Here is a 21,510-nt window from a genome sequence, read left to right on the forward strand (position 1 = left end):
GCTTGCAAGGAGCAACATTGAACGAGACCAATCACAAGAATGCTCCTCAGGCAGCAGCAAGAAGCGGAGAGCCAGACACTGGGAAAAAATGACCTTAAATTCGGATGCAGATGCAGCCGTTGTTCTTGAAGAACATTCACCTGATCTTAGTGATCTCTGCTCGAAACATAAATGGTCTGCCGTTCAAATGTTCCATTACCTATTTGACACAGATTTCGTCGGACTAATCGCCACAAAGACAAATAAGTACGCACTGCTAAAAGGAGTACGCACAAGATTCCGTGTGACCGTACCGGAAATGTACAAATTTCTAGGAATTGTGCTCGTTTCCGGATACGTTAAAGTACCAAGTAAGCGGTTCTACTGGGAAGCAAAAGAAGATACGTACAATATGCTGATTGCCAATGATATGCCAAGGAATAAATTTGAGCAAATCATGAAATATCTGCATTTCAACGACAATTTATTTAATAATGGATCCGACAAATTGTTCAAGGCTCGACCTTTGATTGAACATGCGAATGTCAAGTTAATGAAAATGGGACAGCCATTGGGAAAACATTTCTCTATCGACGAAGCTATGGAGCCTTACTACGGCAGGAACTCTATGAAGCAAGGAAAAGGAAAGCCAATTCGTTTTTGCTACAAATTGTGGTGCCTTTGTACTCATGACGGATATCTCATCAAAATTATCCCGTACGAAGCTAAAACACATGTTTAGATTCATATGCATTTTATAATGTTTTATTGATATACTATGTAGGAAAAACTGATCGTGACCCTGAAGAACCATTGGGATCGAACGTTGTGTTCAATTTGAGCAAAGATATTGTTGCTGAAGAAAGTTATGTGTACATAGATAATTTTTTTACCAGTTTGGCCCTACTTGAAGATTTTGGCAAGAGGGACATGAATATCATTGGAATCATCCGTAACAACCGCATTGAAAAGGCGCCGTTGGAATCCATGAAAAAGCAAGCTCGTGGATCATATGACATTGTGCGTAATACTGAAACAAACATCATGATTAGCAGTCACGACAAAATCATGATCTAGAACAGTGGTGTTCAACCTTTTTTTAAGAGGGGCCACAAACACATGGTGTCGTGGGCCGCAAAACAGAAACAAATGTACAGTAATTTACACTTAATACGACATTTTGCTAATTGGACAGACCCTTTAATGCGACACGTTTAATTGGACATTTTTACCTTCGACACTGTACCACTCTCATCGAAAATGCCCAATTACAGGTGAAAATCGCCTTCAATGCGACACTGAGTCGACACTGCCTCGGCATGTAAATTACTGTACTACGAAATTATAATCAGCGAGAAACAAACATTTTAAAAATTCAAAAATGAAACTCTTTACTACAAACATTTGGTAGCACTGACTTTTTGCAAAATCCATGCTATGGTTGATCCACTAACGACCAAACGGTAAAAATATTTTTGGACGAAAGCCATTGGTATAATTTTGATAATGCTCAAGAATTATGAAATCGGGGTTTTAAAAAAATTATGCCAAATGTCTTCAAATTGCATGAAACGTCGAGATCTACTGCTATCTTGATTTTTTTTGTCAAAAATCGGTGCTTAATCGTTTTTTCGGAATACGAGGCAAAACGTGCCAATGAAAATCGCCATCTTGATTTTTCATAAGGAACATCCTGCAAAATGAAATTGAAAACCGAAAAATCACCAACATATTTTTTTTTTGAAAATCCGAATTTCATGTACTTGGGTGATATTCGGTTTTCAAAAAACTCAAACTTCAAACAAAACACAAAAAGCTTTGACGGCTGTGCGATACTATTATATGAAATCCGATTGAGCTGACATTTTACATAGGGTGGTTTCCCGTGAGAATCAACATTTTTAAGAAAGTCCTGTTCGAAAATTCGAGATGACCATTTCCATTGGCACTCTAATGAACATACATTATTCAAAATACATTGATTTCGACCATGAAGTGGAATGATGATCTCACCGATGCTGAGGATAAAAGAAAACATGAACTGATTAAAAGAAAAATATCAGAAAACATAAACTGACCTTAGTTGTTGTCGAAGGATCATTGCAAGGACCTGAGAACCGGTATCCAGATGGAAAAATCCATCTTTGTTTATGAAGTCCTGTTCCTTTTAACAGGATCCTATCCAATAAGAATGAAGAGAACGAATAACGTTAACTGTGATAGAATCATTCCGGTTATTAAAATATGTAAAGAATGGAAGACGTAGAAAATAAGATTTAAAACAATAATCAGTGCAGAGAATAGTAAAACTATTACTTTACTGAAGGTTTTCACTGATATATTTCCATCACAATAATCTTCTTTATTTTTTTTTTATTTATAAACATTATCTTTTCAATGTTATCTGATGAACATATACTACATCTTTCACTGCAAACTTGTCCTGCTTCCGGAAAAACTCGCTCACATGGTACTGAAGTCGCCGGAATACATAATATTAAAAAAAAGGTAGAGCCGCGGAGAAATAGATTTGAATAGACTGTTTCGAATGGAATGTTTCCATGATTATTAAGTGTATGATATTAGTCAAATCATTTCACGTAATTGGCCACTTTGGAATTGGATTTATCATAAATAACTGCGCTCTACTAGTCAAGCCCTTTCATCTGATACCCACATGACGGGGGTTTCAGAAGAAATGTAGTCTGCCATTTTGTAACCGTCGCCATTTTGGATTTACAATTTTCATAAATAACTGTGTTCTACTAGTTAAGTCCTTTCAGTAGATACTCATATTGATGGGGTTTTGACGAAATTTGTTGTCTACCTTTTTGTAACGACTGCCATCTTGTATTTATATTTAACATAAATAAGCCCTTTCGTTTGATACCCATATTGATGGAGTTTTGACGAAATTAATTGTCTGTCATTTTGTAACGGCTGCAATCTTGGATTTCCATTCATCATAAATAAATGTCTTCTACTTGTCAAGCCTTTTCATTTGATACCCATATTGATAGGGTTTTGACGAATTTTTTTGTCTGCCATTTTGTAATGGCCGTCATCTTGGGTTTTCATTTTACATATATAACTGTGTTCTACTAGTCAAGATCGTTCATTAGATACCCATATTTATGGAGTCTCGAGAAAATAAGTAATCCGCCAAAAAGAGAAGTAGACTGCTTGTGTTGGATCATTTCTTTCCCATACAAAATAAAGAACACCATGACTTTGTTTTCAGTTAATTTATTGAATTATTCATCAGATGTTGTTTGAATGTCATTTCGGTTTTCTCTTTGTTTTTGTTCAACTTATCAATAACGTTAGATTTCGTAAAGCTTCCACAACAAAACAGGGTATTTTCAAGATCTTGGCATTATTTATCCGGTTTCTATGTTGATACTGGCTGGTTGATTAGTTGATTCCTGGATGATGTTTCCCCAATAACAATTACGTTTAGATTCATTCGTTTGCAACGTCCCCAAAAGAGTGTTTGCTTAGCACTCAAATGCTCGGGGAAAGGTAACTTCAAATTACCTCCTCTGAAGTAAATCGTCACTCTCAACAAATTGATGTTAATTTTTACAGGAAGTTAGATTGAGATCCTTCGAGAAGAGCCCCACTTATCTTTGTTCGTGTAACGCAACCTCCACATTTCAGCATCAAAATGTATCGGACCGCGTACAGGAGCATTATTTTGCGAGTGGAGTTATGAATTGAAGTTATCTTTGCTAGCGTTTGTGCCTTTGGTACTTTCAAATACGACGATCGATGACACGGTGGTGATGGTAGAGGTTCATCATCGCGTACTTGTATGTGTGTGTGTCGTTTTGTATCGGTGTGTGTGTCTTTTGTCTTTTAACCATTTACGTAGGACAACGACCAAGTTGTTATAGTCGTTACGGAGTTTTCTCATTCTTTCAGCTGGTACTTGTTTCCTTTAATTTGCCTGAATCCACGATGACTGCTTTCTATCTTGACGCCCACATTGGACTTTTCCGATTGGATTGAATATGTTTCATACAATTATAGATCATCACAATAGTGTTATACAGTTTTTGTTTGTTAACTCAAACCACGTGAAGACACAAACATATTTACGAACATTTACGCCTATCGGTTGTAACGAGCAGGATTGGTTGATATTTCTCCTTATATATCGGCTCTGCCGCGTTTATGACTTTGTACGTTCTATTTTGTGTAACGAATGCGAAAATAAATAGCTCAACTTTCTTCCAACATTAATTTTTCAGTCTATCTCAATAATATACGCAGCGAGGGATTCTTCCGGGACGTAAAACAAAACACATAATACTTTTCTCTCTCTCTCTCTCTCTGAATATAAACTACAGCAAGTTTGAGCACACGAAACGCAATTCCCAGATGTTACTAATTGTGAATGGTTGGAATTCGGTTGAGTTAAAGGGAACCGCTTCGTAGTTGTTCGTTTTTTTTGTGTGTTCAAATACATGGTTAGTGATGGAAGCTTTTATCACAGGCTCAACCTTTTATCGACTTGCATTCGCGAGTTTCAAATATTTGTGTAAAAAATAGATGATGGACTTTTAGAGGGACATGTTGATTCTCTCTGGGGTGTGGTGGAATTGGCTGTCGTGAACATGATGTTACGGTGTGTCCTAGAGATCCTGATTTGGACACGCGTCACTACAGTGCAGTTAAATGCAATCAAAACATAATTATCATTGCTGAACAATCTGAACCGAATATAGGAAACTTTTCAGTGCACATTGCGCAGTTTACAGGTTATTGATGTCATGCTGTACGGCTACACTTCGTCCAATATGGGCGATAAACGGTACATTTGACATTATCTAGATTTACACTTCTTTTTTGCTTTGTACAGTTAACTTTTATGCTTAGTTCCCAATCTATGCAAATAACCTATAAACGGCAACCAACTTGTTTGTTTCGTTTCTGGGGCAAAAATTTACATTACATAAATTAAGTTATAATTAAATACAATATTTTACATAAATACATAGTCTTTTGTTTTAGTTCCGGAAGGAGGCATCTGATGTATGCTCGAAAACGACACCTTTCGCTCACACGTCTCTGGTATATTATTGGCGACATGTTTTTGTTTTACTTTTTAGCTTTTCTCCCTAATATTGTTCCACTCTTGGCGTAGTTCTTCTCTAGTGGATGGTAATAATATGTTCACTGCTGGTGTTATTAGCAAAGTTGTTTTCACTACACTGTTTTTATGCACTTCATACCTCGCTTGATAAAATGATGTTGCCTCTTACTGTTTGCTGTTGTTTGTTCTGATGGTGTCGAGGATGGTGTTGGGATGGCGAAGGTGATAATGACAATTGTGGACCATGATTTGTAGCAGCTTATTTCGTGTACAGATAGATGGCAACGATCAGACCGTACAGACCCAAGACTTCAGCAAAAATTAGGATCAAAATCATACCGACGAACAGTCTCGGTTGCTGGGCAGTACCACGGACGCCGGCATCACCGACAATACCAATTGCGAAACCGGCTGCCAAACCGGATAGTCCTACGGAGAGACCAGCACCGAGATGGATAAAGCCCCTGTAAGGAACAAAGAGAATTAGTGTTATTAGGACGGTTATCTTGACTCTGCGTATGTGGGTTTCGTGCTGCTTGCTAGTTGGAAAGATATCCCCGTATGAATATGTGTTTTTGTGCTAGATCTGGATGACTTAGATTGGACATTATTATCACTAATATGTGACAAACACTTATAAAGAGTAACGAAGTCTTCACGGGCTTATTATTAATTGAGAAATTGATTCAGTTTTAATTTTTAAACTTTCTATTTATTCTATTAAAACGCAGTGAATTTTTAATTAATAATTGCGTGATAATGTTTGCACAATCGTACAAATAAGGTTCCCGTTTCTCCTGTGCATACAATGCTTTGGTTTTCTCTGTATGCGCATAAGCTATAATTTATAGCGAATTCGTTTTTGTCCAGTGCCACACTAACTACTTTCAAAACGGTTTTTATTCACTCAATTTCAACCTAGTTTCGCACTTCAACCCGAAAGCTGTTGGGTTCGCACTGAGATGTTTCACGGGTTCGCACTCGGGTTCACCAATTCATCTAGTCAAGTTCCGAGTATTGTTTAGGAAAATCTTAAAATAAAGACAAAGCAAAAGCCTGCTGCTTTTGCTTTTGTATTATTTGGGAATCGTAATCCAATTCGGATTCTGATTTTTCAAGAGTATTTTCGCATCGACGGCAATAAGCTTTGTGTGCGAATAATAAAAATAATTATAAGCATTGGAAAGCGAATATAATTATGGATTTCCAAGTGAAATAAACATGCTTTTGAAATAAAAATTATCAATGAAAATTTACATTTACGAATCGAATATCTCGAAATCTGAAATAAGAAGTTTTTTTCGAAATTGCAAAAACATATTAAACGGAAACTGTGTCTAATGATGATTTTATATTATAATGGTAATTATTTGTGGAATAAACAGGAAATGCATCGACAAATGGTGAGTGAGTGTTAGGACTGCATATGTTAGGTAATCAAACAACATTAAGTAGAAATTTTCATTCAAACTTTCATAATTTTACACTGCACATGGTCATTCTGATCTGATAGAGAATAATTTACCTCCATTACCGTTTTTTTTATTAAAGAGTCAGTTTGGAACTGACCCAGTCTCAAAAACGATTTCATTATTAGCGTTCAGAATCAGAAAAAGCTAACTTTTGGCGGGTAGTAAAATTGAATTGTAGGGCCCTAAAGGGTGTGTCACATCAAATTGCATCACGGAAAAAACGCTGTAGAAATTCGCCCAGTAGATCGATCCTTTTGAAAATTTTAGACAGTAAAATAAAAACTATTAAACAACTTTTGGCATTTTCTTTTTATTCATACTTCGAGCCCAAGCCTGTATGCTCGCACCTTCCTCTTTACCCCGTCCATAAAGTTCTGTACAACGTCAGGTTGTAGTTTTTTTTTTTAACAGAAATCCATTTTCTCTTGAAGTCCGCCTCCGATTTGACAACTTTTGGGTTCTTCCGGAGGGCCTGCTTCATAATCGCCCAATATTTCTCTATTGGGCGAAGCTCCGCCGCGTTGGGCGGGTTCATTTCCTTTGGCACGAAGGTGACCCCGTTGGCTTCGTACCACTCCAACACGTCCTTTGAATAGTGGCACGAACCTGCCCGTTTACCGTGCCAGTCATCACGAAGGGGGCGCTCCGCTTTCCGCAAGAGCAGATCGCTTGCCACACCATGTACTTTTTGGCACACTTGGATAGTTTCTGCTTGCGAATCTCCTCCGGAACGCTGAATTGTCCTCTGCGGAGAAGAACAACAGGCCCGGCAGCTGACGAAAGTCCGCTTTGACGTAGGTTTCGTCGTCCATTACCAGGCAATGCGGCTTCGTCAGCATTTCGGTGTACAGCTTCCGGGCTCGCGTCTTCCCCACCATGTTTTGCCTTTCGTCGCGGTTAGGAGTCTTCTGGACATTGTATGTACGCAGGCCCTCCCGCTGCTTGGTCCGCTAGACGAATGAACTTGACAAATTCAGCTTATTAGCGACATCCCGGACCGAACTTCTCGGATCACGTCTAAACTGCTTAACTACGCGCTTGTGATCTTTTTCACTGACGGAGCATCCATTTTTGCCGTTCTTCACCTTCCGGTCGATGGTTAGGTTCTCGAAGTATCGTTTTAGTACTCTGCTGAAGGTGGATTGGACGATTCCCAGCATCTTACCGATGTCCCGATGTGACAACTCCGGATTCTCGAAATGAGTGCGCAGGATTAATTCACGACGCTCTTTTTCGTTCGACGACATTTTTCCAAATTTACGAAAAATTGACAGTGAAGCATGGCCAACTGATCTATACACTCTTATCTGATTATAAGCGAAAGCTGAAGATATAGTTCCTAAAAATTAAATTTCTACAGCGTTTTTTCCGTGATGCAATTTGATGTGACACACCCTTTATTCCAGAAAACGAGACGAGCAATTCGTCTTTATTCAATTTTCTATTTATTCAATTTTATCTTAAATAACAATACTCTCTCTATGTAAAGAATTTTTATAAGAGAAGTAATGGCTGGTTTACACTAGGGAGATCTATAGCTATAGATGGATTTATTCACCTGAAAATAGGTGTAAACGGGTGAGAATAAATATGATACACTTATTCGAGGTATATATAACATGAATAAATTCAGCATATGTAAACGCTTGTGAATTTCTCACTAGTGAGAAATCACTAAAGTTGGATGCAGTTCTACTTCAGGTGAATAAATTCACCGAAAATATGAATATATTCATTATACAAGTTCACGCTAGTGTAAACGGTTGATGCGATTTCTATAAATTTCATCAGATTTCTTCACATGATTTTAAATGTCTAAACCCACCCTAACACATTTTCCCCTCCTGATTATTGGATAGACATATTCGAAGGTCACTGTTTTTCTTACTCTATTGCATATAGATTTAAAACTTTTTGTTATAAATTATTGTTTATCCCAATCATCCCATCTCGATTGATGAATTTAAGATATGTTTGTTCTAGGTTTGTTGTTTTTGACGTAGGACTACGTCTTACATTAAGGGTGCCAAATCAGAGAACAGGTCACGTTTTTATGAAATAAAGTTAACGTTAATAACCATTTTTGTTGCGAACAGTTTTTAACGATTTGTATACCATTTTCCTAAGAATTGTTTGATAAGCTATACATTACAATCCCGTAGTCTGTATATGGTTTAAATTGATGAAAATTAGAAGCATTCCCATTTCCCAATACATTTGTGCTGTCCATTTGTGTGATTTCCTGAACAGAGCTGTCAATAACGGGCATCTTATATAGCCGCTAGAATAGAAACAACGAAGGGGGATAGCGAAAAGAGAATATTTGTGAAGTAAACTCCACCCTTGCATAGTAAGTAAGCTCTCGCTAGCGTATAAGCATTGCACCCCTCTGAGGAAAATTCTTAGAATCTTTCTGTGCCCGAAACAACAAAGGTCGTTTATTCTGCTCGTTTTGTGTTTTATGTTTTCCCTCGAGCTGTGAACGCTAGTGAATTTTTCACTTGAAGTGCATCTGGCATTGCAATTAATATCATGGACAGACATACAGCTGTACAAACGTTGTACGTGTACAGACTTCGGTTGTACATTGTACCGTATGTCAAACTGACAATCAGAAATTTTTCCAATTTTTAACCACATATTTCAATGAAAAAACTTTTTATCTGAACTATCAAACACAACAAACAAGTTTCCAATCTGAGCATTTAACTCAAGAGAAAGTCAATGAAAAGAATGTTTACCAAATGTTTCGATTTGGTATATTTATGTTACCCACCACTAACCGTCTATGGCGCTGCGCACAGTACAATTGTAGCCATGTACAGCGGTAAAACAGGTCGGTACAGGTACAGCGATTGTACCGAGTTGCTTGCATGGTCCCAGCGCTGTGCATGGTGACAGACATACAATTTTCGAAGTACAGCGCTAATACAGTTTTATGTCTGTCATAAGTATAACACAACCATCAGAGCCATGGCAAAGCAGCCGAAAAAAGATGCAATAAGCTCCAAGCTTTGTTGAAAAACAACAGCTTTGTTGACGGATTTGACCGAGAGTCGAGAAACAATTTTCCATAGACGGTCATTCTCGCGATGTTTTATTATTTTCACCTGTGTGCATCTGTTAAACGCACATTAGATGCTTGTTGAATGGCGATGCACCGAAGATACATCCCGTTAAATGCTCATTGCAATGCGTGCATTGATATAAAGAAACAAATTGCGACATTGTTCTCGCAAAGGCAAGAAAGAATCGTTGCTTCGCGAAATGATTCTACAAAACCACGCAAGCAAGTTTTTTACTGAAGAGTTGAAATGAAATATGAAATATCGACGTATTCACAAATAACATCCGAAATAATAAACCAACAATTTGAAAAAAAAAGATTGCATAATCCTACGTCCTAAGCGGTCGTGCCTCGGATACAATCCCTCGAATTTTTTCTCAAAATGAAAACAAAACAGGCCCATTGATTGCATTAGGTTGAGCATTTCGTAAGCTACATACCACATTTATCAGATTTGGAAAATCACGCGTTCAGTAGGAGTATCGAAATTGTTCAGAATGCTCAGCGAAAATACCTTATAGCACCAAACTTCAAGTTCATTTTTCTCAAGAATGGTCGAAGCTGATTTTCCAGAAGATTAATCAATGCATGCATGCCTAACGTCAAAACATTGTCTCAACCCCATTTGATCATAGCGTATAACAGCGATGCTTTAACTTTGAGAAGCAGTACACAGTATAAGCAACAACTGGATGCATCTTGTGCACACTTCACTAATTGCCTGCACCTTTCTGTACAGTAGTGCATTTTGTGGTTTGGGATAACAGCAGCTTGAAATACGCTCTGTGCTGTAACGATATACACACACACATCCACACTGCTAAACGTGGCCACAAGCTTGCATGACACATTCAAGTTCATTCGTTCATTTCCTTCCTTTCTAGCGATATAATAATTCTATGAACGGAAGATAATTACTTGTAGAGCGTGTAGGTCGCTGGACTTTCCAAGTTACCGGCGATGAGGACGGCAACGACCAGACCGTAGATAGCAATGATACCCGCCATGACAACGGGAATGATGGACTTCATGATCAGCTCAGGTCTCATCACCGACATGGCAGCGATACCTGTGCCGGATTTTGCCGTGCCATAGGCAGCTCCGAGGGCTGAAATAAAAGAAAATAGTAATAATTGAATCAACATATTCTTCACAAATTTGATATTTATTATAATTTGTAACCTGGTCATATGTTCTCTTCAATTTCACATTGGTATTCCGTGAGGTATGAGAACATACCTTAATCACCCACTGGGAGGCATTCCTTCACTTACAATGACTGTACCAATACGGTTGACTATTTGCAGCGGAATGTTTTGTTTGTTGATTATTTATTGAGTATCATTGAATTATCATAACATTGTGTTACTCTTGCAAAGGAAAGTAAATCCAGACTCCATCCAAGGTAGTCGCAGATACTAGAATAAATTGATTGTTAGTTTAATTAGATTTAAATTTCTCTTCTTAGCAGTACGATCCCAGGGGAACTTTTGCCGTCTCAACGTAACTATCAACTTGCGTCATCTTTATCAGTACTTAGTTGAGATTTTTAATGCCAAATAACACGCCTTGATTGTACTGTGTGGCAAGCTCTAGAATACGCGTTACCACAATGCAAGTTAAAATTACATTTCTTGTTAAAAGCCTCTAACACAAGATGTTCAGAAAAGCAAAATCGGACCCTAAGTAGCACTCTCTCTTCCTATTTCGCGTTTGTCGGTATGCTCCGGTTTGTACATCTGTTTTCAGCGTGTAACAAATAGCGAACATTTCTCCACCACCAACAACGGATGAGAATCCAAAGCAATGGAGAAAAACCGCGCATGAACGCGATTGGTGAGTGACGCAATAGTGAAAGTTTTTGTTTTCGTGCAAATCCGCTACCTACGGACTATTAATCGGTTCGGCGCTTTTGGGGTCAAATAAAATTGCATTCGAATATGCCTCCAAATTGGTCAGGAAATTTTCATGCGAATACTGGTTTTTCTTTCCACGATAGAATTAGTCAGAGGTAGGATTGAGGTACCTATAGCCTTTTTTCAAATTCTCAAGTTCCGCAAAAAAGGTAAATATAAGTGGGCATCAGCTAGTATAATAAACAAATAACTTCGGCTATTGTGATTTTAATTTGAAAATTATTATGTGTGAAAAAAGGAGTGAAATGTTTATAGTAAAATTAAGAGTTAGTCTAATTTTTTGCCTGTATTCTACAGTGTTGTATTCCACTAGCTTTTTCATAAATATTTAGATCGATTGCTCAAACAGTATACGCTCAAAAACCCGATGGTCAAGATGTTAATGTCTCAGTTCTTGATGGCTTAAGTGAAAATGGAATAATTTTGAGAAGCGTGCCGGAGGTTAAAAGTGAATTCCTATTCACAATTAGGGGAACAAGAACTATCGGCATCTTCAAACGGCGCGGAGTTCCCTTTTCTGGCCTGAGGTTATGGCAGGTGGTCTTTTATACATCTCACGGCACTTTCCAGGCATTTTTTTTATTGAGATTTTTTTTACTGAAAGTCTCTTTAACAAAGAGTAAAATAAAAAGTGAGTTAAATATGTTAGAGTACTACTGGGATGTCAACTTCTTGCTTATGCAATATTTCACGTTTACATTTGAGTATGGAGAAGCTTTGTGCTAGGTTCAATCCAGATTTTGAAATTCGTCGATCGTCGCAATGTCTACAATCAACGAAATGAAGTTCCGATCCCCAAATCCAAATAATCACCAGACATAGCACCCATTTATGACCCTCGATTCTATATTTCGTGAATCCATCAGAATACAGAATCGTGGTGATTGGCTCGGAGCATGTGAACATTGAAGATTTTTTGGACAAACTATGATTATAATTTCTCTTTGAGGAAAATCGTTAGAAAACATTAAAATTTGAATAACTTTAACGCCTTATGGCAATATTAGCAACAAGAAACTTGGGGCTTTTCAACAAACACAAACTCGTATAGATTGTATGTGATTTTCATGAAGAAAAATCGATTTGCATTTACTAGTTGCGTGAAAACTCCCTATACAGTAGAACCTCGATTTTCCGCGAGCGGGTGATCCGCGGTGCGGATTATTCGCGACTACGAGTTCCCTAGTAAATCTATAAATCTTCCCGAAATTTGTCAGTGAGTGGTAGACTCATGTTCTTGTGTTTTGGTCATGGCTTTCACATTATCTGATCACTGATGTACACGACCTTACAGATGGATAGTTCAATATTTTCTGTATTGATATTACATAGTTTTCATGCTAAAAATATCTTTTTTCCCTGCTTGCACCTCATTTTTAGTCCTTTATTACGTTATCCGCGATTTTCGTTATACGCGGTGATCTAGCCCGACTATTTCGCGGATAATCGGGGTTCTACTGTATTTGAAAAACCCAGATCATTTAACCTAATCAAATCAGTATACAATCGTGTCCGATTTGTATATATTTTTCGTTTCTTTTTTTGAATATAAAAGAAGAATTTAATTGTTGATTCATGACCTTATCCCTCTACAACCCAGCCCCGCCTTTAGACGGGCTTCACGGATTTTTTTTTTAAATTATTCAGACATTATTTTCAATGTTCACCCACACTAGCACTTCTACAAAATACTTTCATCTATCATACAAACACATTGGTTTTATGTTGGTTATTTTCTGCTAGGAGTATTTTATGTCGAAAGTCAGAAATTCGAGATAAAAGTGGAAAAAAAATAATTCAATTTCGGTCGCGTACTCCAAACGAAAAATACAAACAAACTTTTTGAACATCTCATCGGTGGAAACGGAAATTGGTCGGTGGGTTTATTTTGATTAGTATTTTGCGTTCGACGTCAAGTTTTGTTGTTATGGTAACAAAAAATTACAGTTTTTCGGTAAAAACCATAACTCGCTTTGAGGCGGTGTTGGGCAGTTGAGCGAAAAAAATCAGACTCTCGCTGATTTGTGATCTATATTTTCATGTTTTTTATAGGTTTGTTTTCCAGCACGGTATGGGGACATGACCAAGTAGATCCTGAAGACGACTCCGGGAGCGATGGTGAGTACTACAATGATCAGGAAATTGAAGAACAAAAAAAAATACCACTAAAAACCAAACACCAAATTCACATCGGAAACGCAAGTCATATACCTTAAATGCAACATCAATTTACACCTGCAGTCAACCTAGAACTGTTTTTATGCCTTCCATCATAAGGAATAGGTACTTCGAGCAGTTAAAAAAAAGTTTTTTTTACCGGATACCCAATTAAGACGGATTACTGGTTTTGTAATATAAATAAAAAATCCGTGACTTTGAAAAATTGCCGTTATGTTTTTCGATTTTCTCATCAGAAATATGATCTACTATAGTTTTTTTTAAGCAAATAAAAAAAATGGGTTTTAGAGGGTTAAAGTCAGAAAACAACTTTCTCACATGACAAATAAATTTATCCAGAATCTCTCAGGAGGTGATAAACTCAGAGTGATGGACCTTATTTTGTTTCGGACTCTGCTTACCACGATGCATGACGAGTATGGAGGATAAAGCACAAGTGGATGTCATTTAAACCGACTTGAAGGTGGTATTCGATAAAATTGACAACAACATGCTGCTGCACAAATTGACTCGTCTTGGAATTTCTCCGCAGTTGGTGTCTTGGTTGGAATCCTACCTTACGAAATGAGAACTTAGAGTGACGATTAATGGTTACGTATCACTGCAGTTTTCAAATAACTCCGGAGTCCCACAGGGTAGCAACATCGCGCCTTTGCTGTTCATTTTGCTCTTCAACGATGCTGCGTCAGCTCTTGAAAAAGGATTTAAATTGGTTTACGCTGATGATCTGAAGTTATACGTTATAGTGCGCACGGAAGAGGCTGCTGGCTCTTGCTAAGTTTGCTGACTTCGTTTGACGATTGGTATCAGAGAAATATGTTGATACTGAGGGTTGAAAAAGCGAAGGACTTTTCCGATTCAAATTGTTAGAAGTCATTATACTGCGCACATGCCCGTCCAATTCTGGAAAATGCATCTGTATAAATGGAATAATAAAAAATGCCTCCATATCCTGATAGATACCGATTGTTGGGTTTAAACACACTGCAGCACTGCCGCAAAATACAGCAATCGACGCTAGTGGCCAAATTGATAAACGGAAATCCCGATCTACTGTCAATGCTGAACTTTCGGGTGCCAAATAGATCGCTTCGCAACGCAACCAAGTTTCCGTAGAACCGTTTTTTGATACAATTAACCTCTGTCAAAATGTATGCGTGCGTTTTCGAATGCCGACAATTTTTTTAATTTTTTGAATGAACCTAGACACCTAAACAACTAGACACTTTATAAGTAGAATTAAACTTGTTTCGAATTAGCTTTAACTTAACTCATTGTATCAAGACTAATGTTGAATGAATTATCATAAGTAAATCATTCTGATTGCACAACCTGTGAGTTGAAGCATTAATATATATTACGGTAGGATAACCGTTAAACTTTGAAGTAACATATAGAAATGATCACTAGCTGATGTCAATACTTATTGGTTGGTATAAGCCGATTTATTCAGTTATTCAGAAACATTGCATTGGACAGCATGTTTTCATTAAAATTAATGTTTTGATAAGAGAATCTCAGAGTTACAATATTTTAGTAAATCGTCACATCTCCATTGTTTCGCCGATATAATTAGAAGGTTGATTAATTAAAAGTGTTTCTACGTATGATAAGCGAAGAACAAATTGATGAGACAACGAGAGTCAGAGCTGTCATCAAATATTTGTTAATACTGATCACATGGTTCGCATCGCACGCAAAGTTGGCCTCAATGTTATACCATCCATACTGCACTGAACTCGTGACACGCCGGTAGCAGATATCATCTTATGCAATAGTAGACTTCCTACCTACTACTACACATGTCACTGATTAATAGCATCAGGTGATTAAACGACAACCTTAAACGGGTAGAATGCGATTTCGGATAGCGAATGAATTTGCTAGCTGGCGCCCAGTGTGTTAATTGAGTCCGATGATACCTCTCACATGACTAGTAAATAACCCTGGAAGCAGAGACATACCACGTTGGCAAAATGACACAAATACTTAGCCAACGCGAACCCCGCCGAAATCATATGACGGTATTTATAGCAGAGGCATATAGAAGATAACGCAATTAAATGATGTGTAGAGTTTGTTATTCAGTAACTTGCAATATTGTTTATCGGCTATCCAGTATATTGAAGTGGTGTAGCATGATTCATCGAAACTGACAAACACTTCAATTGTATACACATCGTCATAGCGAGTAGTAATGCATAAACGATCGTGACTTGGTATTTAATGCGATTGTAATGACGTTATCGCTCAATGTCGTTACTAGAAAGTTTCATTGGTTCGTTTGTGAATTTAATCAGTGTTGCCAAGTTCATATTTGCAGAATAATCTAATATCAATTACATTCTTACCACATCACAAGAACATTGCTTAAAATTTAAATTGAACATTGTTCGAAAAGCATACAATTGAATATGTACTCCATTAAAAAAGCATAATTTCAATATAAAATTAATATGGAATTATAAAATTATCTCACACGACTCCACTTAATGATTGCGTGAAAATTAAGTTGACTATGGAAAAGATCAACTAAAATAATCCCGATTATTCATAGTTCATTGCAATCTGTTCGTTATTAAATTTGTCTGTTGCAAACGAAAACATGAAGAAATTCAAACAATTCAACTTATCTCGCTGCGCTGGTCTTGTGGTCTGTCACATGAACACCGATCTCACCAACACACGTCAAAGCTCAAGGCGCCAAGCAAACTTCTACAGGCTAACGAAAGTCGATATATACAAAGAAAAAGAAGGGAGTCAATACAATGAGCGAATGAGAAACAAGAATGACAAGTAATGACGTCACATGATAGTTTTCACTGTGTAAGACGTATTTACTGTTACCGAAGTTACGATATAATTCCGAGAATGCAACCTGTAATGAATTGAACGTTGTGAAATCTTGAAGAAAGAAAGGAGAGTACCAATGCAAATATGATAACGCTCGTTTCTGTTTGTTTCAATGCAACGAGAAAAATCGATAATCTTCTCTCAGATACATCTTTCTCGTCTGTCCTGAGATGAGAGTAAATCTACGGGATGAGAAATTTGTACGAGCATCTAAAATCAATATCAATAATGAAGGCATGCACTACAGAAATCAATACTTTCAAAAGGCTCATTCAATCACAGAAATGATGGAAAAAAACTCCCCTGATGAACATTGCAGTGGTCACGGGACCAGAAAACATGATAAACACATAAGCACTAGTCAATGGAAAACCCCCACACAAGAGGTCCCGTGACCGGAAGATTTGGGCGTAGTATCGTTCGCTTTTCAACTTCCCTCCGACTTAATAATTGTATGGCAGTGCTGACATAATTTGTGGTCACAGTTGTGGAATCCTTGTTGGCCAACAATTTCTGGGCGATGTAAATCCTTGGCCCCAAATTAATCAATAATAATCAACGACGACTGTGCCTGAGCACTTGTCTGCACATACATACATCAGGCTAATTTCTGTCAATCTTCACGGCATACCACAAACACCAATTCATTCCGTGTCTTACAAGAAAAAGTAGGCGATTAAACCTGATATACGAAAATTTTCTCTACCAACCAATTATCGTAGCGCGTAAATGTTATCCTCAACCTTGATAACTTCTTCGTATACACAGCGAATCATGCTTTTATGACCCTCCGCAGCACATGACCAGGAAACAAGCCGATATCCATTTTTTTTCCACCAGACGGGTCGATTTTGAAAATTGGGCTTACCGCTGAAAATGATTGCAGAAGCTGCTCCCATAACTCCGAAGAAGGGAGAGTAGACGGGGTTCTGTTCTCCTAGTGGTTCTGCCATCTTTGATTTGGTTACTGTGCTGATTCCTGTTTTGCTAGGATGAATGTACTGGAGTTTATCCCGCTGGAACTTCTGCTACTGAAGGCTGCTGACTGGTGCTACACCAAGGAGAGCGAGAGGTCTCGGAGAAAGATGACTTACTCGACACACTCACTGTACAAAACTGAATGAATCGACTGGTTGGCAGAGTCAAGCAAATATGGCCTACCCGTTTCGTACTCCAACTGCTGTACAGTATATGTGCCACAATCGAGACGAATTCCTCCTGGTGATACGATATTTTAGCGAGTATTGCTTCGGTCGCTTGTACGTATAGTGCTTGCGGTGGGTGTGGTAGTGACTTTTGTGCAATTGTATCACATGACCATTGGAACTTGGTGGTCGCAGCGGATAGAAGCTGCTTTCTGATTGGTTCAATTTGTGGTGAGTATGAGACAGAGACATCAATCAAGAAATTATTTACACCGTAACTATTAACAAGATTGTTTCTGAGGTGATTAGGTTTGTCAGTAAAGATTACGTTGCTAAACTCAATTCTGGAGTGGGATTTAGAAATCGAATTGAATTTTGTCTCGTTTGACAAATATTATATTCTACTATTAAAAAAAAAATGATTTTGTTGTTCTCAGGAAACGATTATTGAATACAATTACCATAACGTTGCTCAGAATAATTATTTTTAAAAATAGCAGAATCATATAAGAATAATTTTTGTGTCCCCCTTATTCTGCACCGCGCCAAGTTAGACATATAAAAACTTAGGTCGTGCGGAGTCAGTCAAATTCATTTCAAATTTCAATCAAGTGTATTTTGCTTGTAAAAAAGTTCTTGCGCCTTCTTGTTTCATGCTTCGTGCAGTCAAAAAAAAAGTCCTAAAAAAGGAGCAAACGTTTTCGTGATTTTGTGCAATTAAATTTTTTAACTGATTGATTTTTTTTAAATTGGTGTAATTTGAAAGAAAAATTTTCAAATAATACAATTCTAGAGTTTAGAAAAATAAAATCCAAACATTTAGCGAAAAGTAAAATAGAATTATAATTAAATTAGAAGTCAATAAATACTGAAAAATCAGTATCTGCCAAAATATCAAATACCCTATGATTTGAAACGCTAACATTATTTGATGAAAAAATGTAGTTCGCTCATTTTTTATTAATTCACTGCTATTCGCCTTTGATAACATCATTTTCACGAAGGCAACAAACACATCTCTTTCGAGAAAAAAGCGCCGCCTGGATGACAAAGAGTGCGAGGGGATGGAGTTGCTTTACCATTCTTGGGAATTGCGAAAGTTCTTCAAGAAATTAAACGCCTCGAAAAATAGGCTTTGTTTCGCGGGAAAAAATTGCAGGAACAAGGAAGGAAGCATCAGGACGAACGAACGCAAGGTGAGCGGAAGGTGGAGGCAGCATTACGATGAGTACAGTCAGGGGACCAAGACGGCGTTGTTGGGGACTATACTGTAAGCTACACTGAGAGAAATAATTAGTAAATATAACGATTTTTTTTGGTAAATACCAATCTATAGTCATTTTCGACCGTACTAATAAACACATATGTCAAGCAGAACCATGATTCGGAAGCCCAATATCGGCTACATATTTTCGCCGAAAATGCACGTATCAGAATTATATCCTTATTATATCTCCGTATTGCCTTATGGGAACAATGAAAATGGTTAATACGCGCTTTTCTCACCAATTTTCAGATATGACAATATCCAAGCTTACTAATGTTATCGAGTAAAATATACTAAACTCTGGTAGGGATGCGGGTTTGTTGACAATATGTACAAAAAAATTGTACATTCTACTAATTTTGCATTGCGTATTTAGTAGTTTTCGACCGAGGATTTTTCTAAGGGTATATGCAAGTGAATCGAATGAAGTTTATTCAATGTGTATATATGTTTCAAGGTAGTGTCATATAATGATTGGTTAACGAAGGTTATGCATATACGTTACATCTCTCGTTTTTTTAACAATATTCAAAATCACTGAACTTCTTGACTTTCACAGCACGTCCAGAACTACCCCCCCCCCCTATTCTACACGGCGAATGACGGTGTTCCCGAAGGCGAATTGGGTAACTATAGTTTGTCACTAGTTGAGATTTGAAGTCGTGTCCTCATATGTTACCGACTCTGGTATCAAATAGGAGCTAAAAAGTAAGGTGGTTTCCAAAATAAAGTGAAAAACTTTGCCATCTCGCCGCGCGTGATAAGGGGGACTATCTCTGTCGAGGTCTCGCCGACATGGTCCATCGCCAATGTCGCCTCACAACGATTGTCGTCCAGATTCTCAACCGTTGGTGAAGTAATCTCTGCTGGTTGATTTCCGTCGCATAGCTTACGCAAATGATGAGCATTTCTCCGAACAATCCTGTTACCATCAGTCACATCAGTCAAATAAGAACGGTTTTCGTCTAACTGCCTCGCTATAGTTCCTGGTATCCATCTTCGAGAATTTTGATCCTGTATTAGTATTCTCTCCTGTTCGTTAAACTGAGATGGTTCCTTGGCTCCTCTGTCCGCATAGTTATTTTGAGTTTCCCGTTCGTGCTCCAAGAGTTGTTAAACGTTTATAGTCACCTTAGGTTTCAATGCTTCCAACGTCATCGGCATGTTTGATCGCACTAACTGACCCATTAGTCTTTTATTGAGAGATGGCATGGAGTTAATTTTTTCTACATTTTTTCAGCATCGCTTTGGCTACTTGCACGAATCTTCCTGCCAATCCATTTGCCCGGGAGAAAGGTAAATACAGATTGCTATCGACAACGAATAAAAAATTAAAAATTGATAACTAAAACCGGAATAAGCTTCCAGGCAGCGTAGAGTGATATTGGATCGTTTTATAGAAATCGAGTCGATGAGAATTTCGCTCGTTAGTTCTATTTTACTATTATATCATATATACCGAGCAAAGTCAATAGCATCGACCGTGTGAGAAATATCGGTGCAACTGTTAGAATTTTTCGAGTGGTTTGGTTTGCTTGTCGCATATCTTTAGAGAATTATTTTGTTTTGGTTTGAGTTTCTGATATCTTCCTTTTGGAAACGTTTCAGAAACGCTTAAATATATGCAATATGCAACACACGAAGTTCGAGCTCTGTGCACATCGCCGAAGCTGTGAAGGACGCAATAAAAGCCCTCACCGGGAAACGTTATCGCACCAGCCGTATTTTACAGATCTGTTTCGTCAGATTATCACCTTTTTACTTCAATGGGACATGCACTTGCAGAGCAAAAATACAAAGTGAATCGGAAAATGCGGAAGGTTCTCATCGAAACAAATAAGTTTTATTCAAAAGGAATCCACAATTTGTCTGAGAGATGGTTAACATGTGTAGAATCAAACAGGGATTAATTGGATTAAAATATTTTGAGGTTCTCCAGAATTAAGTACAAAATTATTACAGTTGATTCTCTTCTTGGATGACACTAACGTTCCCAGTGGAACTTTGGCCATCTCAACGTAAGTATTATTTGCGCCATTTTTATTAGTAGTACTTAGTTGAGATTTCTACGCCGAAAAACACACCTTGAATGTAATTATTTATTTGTATTCGGTCTTCAGTGGTACCGTACAGACTAATCCTAACCTATACTAAATTTTTAAGTCTACAGATGAAACATTGTCTGTTTATATTGAAATCGAATTTATCACAGATGACACTGAAAGCTTTGGGACAGAAGCATAGAGAACTGTTGTATCCATAATTAGTCCTGAGCCTAGGAATGGCGATTAGAGCGGAGTGTCGCAGCTGGCGAGGGGATAAGTGGGATTTCACGTAGTATATCGGGACAGTCAATGTCGTTTGTCAGGACGTCGAATATGAGCAGCTGTTGCAGTCTTAGTCGTCGTACCGACAGGAGCTCGAGATTAATCAAGCGGCAACGATCCTGGTAGTCAGGAAGATTTAGGGGATCATTCCAAAGCAGGTTTCGAAGTGCGAAACGTATAAACACCTTCTGGATGCGTTCGATGCGGA

General features: G+C 37.8%; 1 protein-coding gene across 1 annotated transcript; it reads right to left on the reverse strand.

Annotated features, from left to right (window-relative positions):
- Positions 1–3,209: 3,209 nt before the first annotated feature.
- LOC129767680 (V-type proton ATPase 16 kDa proteolipid subunit c) lies at positions 3,210–17,857 on the reverse strand. Its single transcript, XM_055768809.1, has 4 exons — positions 17,725–17,857; positions 17,432–17,669; positions 10,535–10,724; positions 3,210–5,541 (listed from the first exon to the last, which is right to left on the reverse strand). The coding sequence occupies exons 2-4, from the start codon at positions 17,514–17,516 to the stop codon at positions 5,337–5,339; spliced, it is 480 nt and encodes a 159-aa protein (XP_055624784.1). The 5' UTR covers positions 17,517–17,669; positions 17,725–17,857; the 3' UTR covers positions 3,210–5,336.
- Positions 17,858–21,510: the final 3,653 nt, after the last annotated feature.

Source organism: Toxorhynchites rutilus, chromosome 2 (genome assembly GCF_029784135.1).
Source record: "Toxorhynchites rutilus septentrionalis strain SRP chromosome 2, ASM2978413v1, whole genome shotgun sequence".
NCBI classification, from domain to species: Eukaryota; Metazoa; Arthropoda; class Insecta; order Diptera; family Culicidae; genus Toxorhynchites; species Toxorhynchites rutilus.